This window comes from Mastomys coucha, unplaced genomic scaffold (genome assembly GCF_008632895.1).
Source record: "Mastomys coucha isolate ucsf_1 unplaced genomic scaffold, UCSF_Mcou_1 pScaffold21, whole genome shotgun sequence".
In the NCBI taxonomy this organism is placed as follows: Eukaryota; Metazoa; Chordata; class Mammalia; order Rodentia; family Muridae; genus Mastomys; species Mastomys coucha.
In genome coordinates this window covers 179,184,462-179,185,678 of record NW_022196904.1, presented here as the reverse complement: position 1 = coordinate 179,185,678, position 1,217 = coordinate 179,184,462, and the positions used below count along the sequence as shown (strand labels likewise).

The following is a 1,217-nucleotide window of genomic DNA, read 5'->3' as shown; positions in this document are numbered from 1 at the left end:
AGAGAATGATAGAATGATCTCAAAGCTTACAATTATGGCAAGGAAAAGATACGAAAATTAAAACATGGGACTGTTTTGGTCTCACTTGTCCAATTACATGCTCTAAAAGTTCCATTATTCTTCTTTTCTGTTATGGAAGACTTTAGGCTGTAAATCCTCACTACCCTGTAAGCATCCTGCAGGCAAGGTCTTCCACACGCCCCGTGTTAGCTCATGGTCTCTCCCAGTTTACAGAATAGAAGCATGGAGAAACTGCTGAGCTAACCCGCAGCTCCAACTCAATGAAAGATCACCTCCCACTGTTTGGGGAGGAAAAGGCAGCTGGACTCCCTAAAGCTCACTTGACAAGTATGTCTTCTAGTCATAGCTAGAGATCTAGATTTGGTTTAAGTTGCAGAGAGACAAAGCGCACTTTTGTGAGTATCTTTCAGCTATTCATGGCACACAACATCCTGTAAAGGAACTAAAAAAAGACACGTGTGTTAAAAGACGTGTGTGTTCCGACATCACACAGTCAGAATGCATACTCAGAGTCTCTTTCTACAGGTTCAGAGCTGTTTCTTCCAGGCAGCATTTAACCAGTATCCCACAATTTTAATTATACTGTTGTTAAGAAACTAACACGTGGCATTTAGTAATCTCTTAACTCTGAAATACGAGCAACCCCAGATCTTATGACTCAAGGATGCTGATTTCAACATATTCCTCATCTTCTACGAAAAGACCTAAGACCTTTAATGTCATTTACTTCAGTGGCAAATAGTGGACACTAATTCCAGTTAGACTCGCATGCTGCCAACAGAGGCTATGGGAGGATTTGGTAAGTAAAGGAAGTTACCGGTATTGGAGACCGTGGTGGCCCCTCCAGCTGGAATGTCATCTGATGTCGTGTGGCATGAATCGGCCTCACACAGAGTCCCGGGCTGTGAACTGGCAGTAGTCACCAATGAAATGCTTATAGATAAGGACATAGTGGGCTACCTCTCTCTAACCCCAGGATCTGATTCTTCAGGGTCTCCTTCTGTTGTTCCACTTCTACCTTCTGGTCATCGATCAGGTGCAGTTTCTTGTGGATCTGTTCTCTGATTTTGTTAAGCTTCCCAAGGTCGAGGCGCATCTGGTGGATTTCCTCCTCTTTGGCCTGTATTAGGAGAGAGAATTAGCTGGGATGTTGAACAAATGAAGAGCCAGGGATGGACTAAATTCGGAGCCAATGA

The 1,217-nt window shown here is 43.6% G+C and overlaps 1 protein-coding gene across 1 annotated transcript in view; it reads right to left on the bottom strand.

Annotated features, from left to right (window-relative positions):
• Cfap58 (cilia and flagella associated protein 58) overlaps positions 1 to 1,217 on the bottom strand; it is a 103,640-nt gene that overhangs the window by 85,584 nt on the left and 16,839 nt on the right. The window contains exon 7 of the mRNA XM_031390638.1: positions 982 to 1,141. Coding sequence (XP_031246498.1) covers positions 982 to 1,141 — 160 coding nt within the window. The remainder of the gene's footprint in view (positions 1 to 981; positions 1,142 to 1,217) is intronic.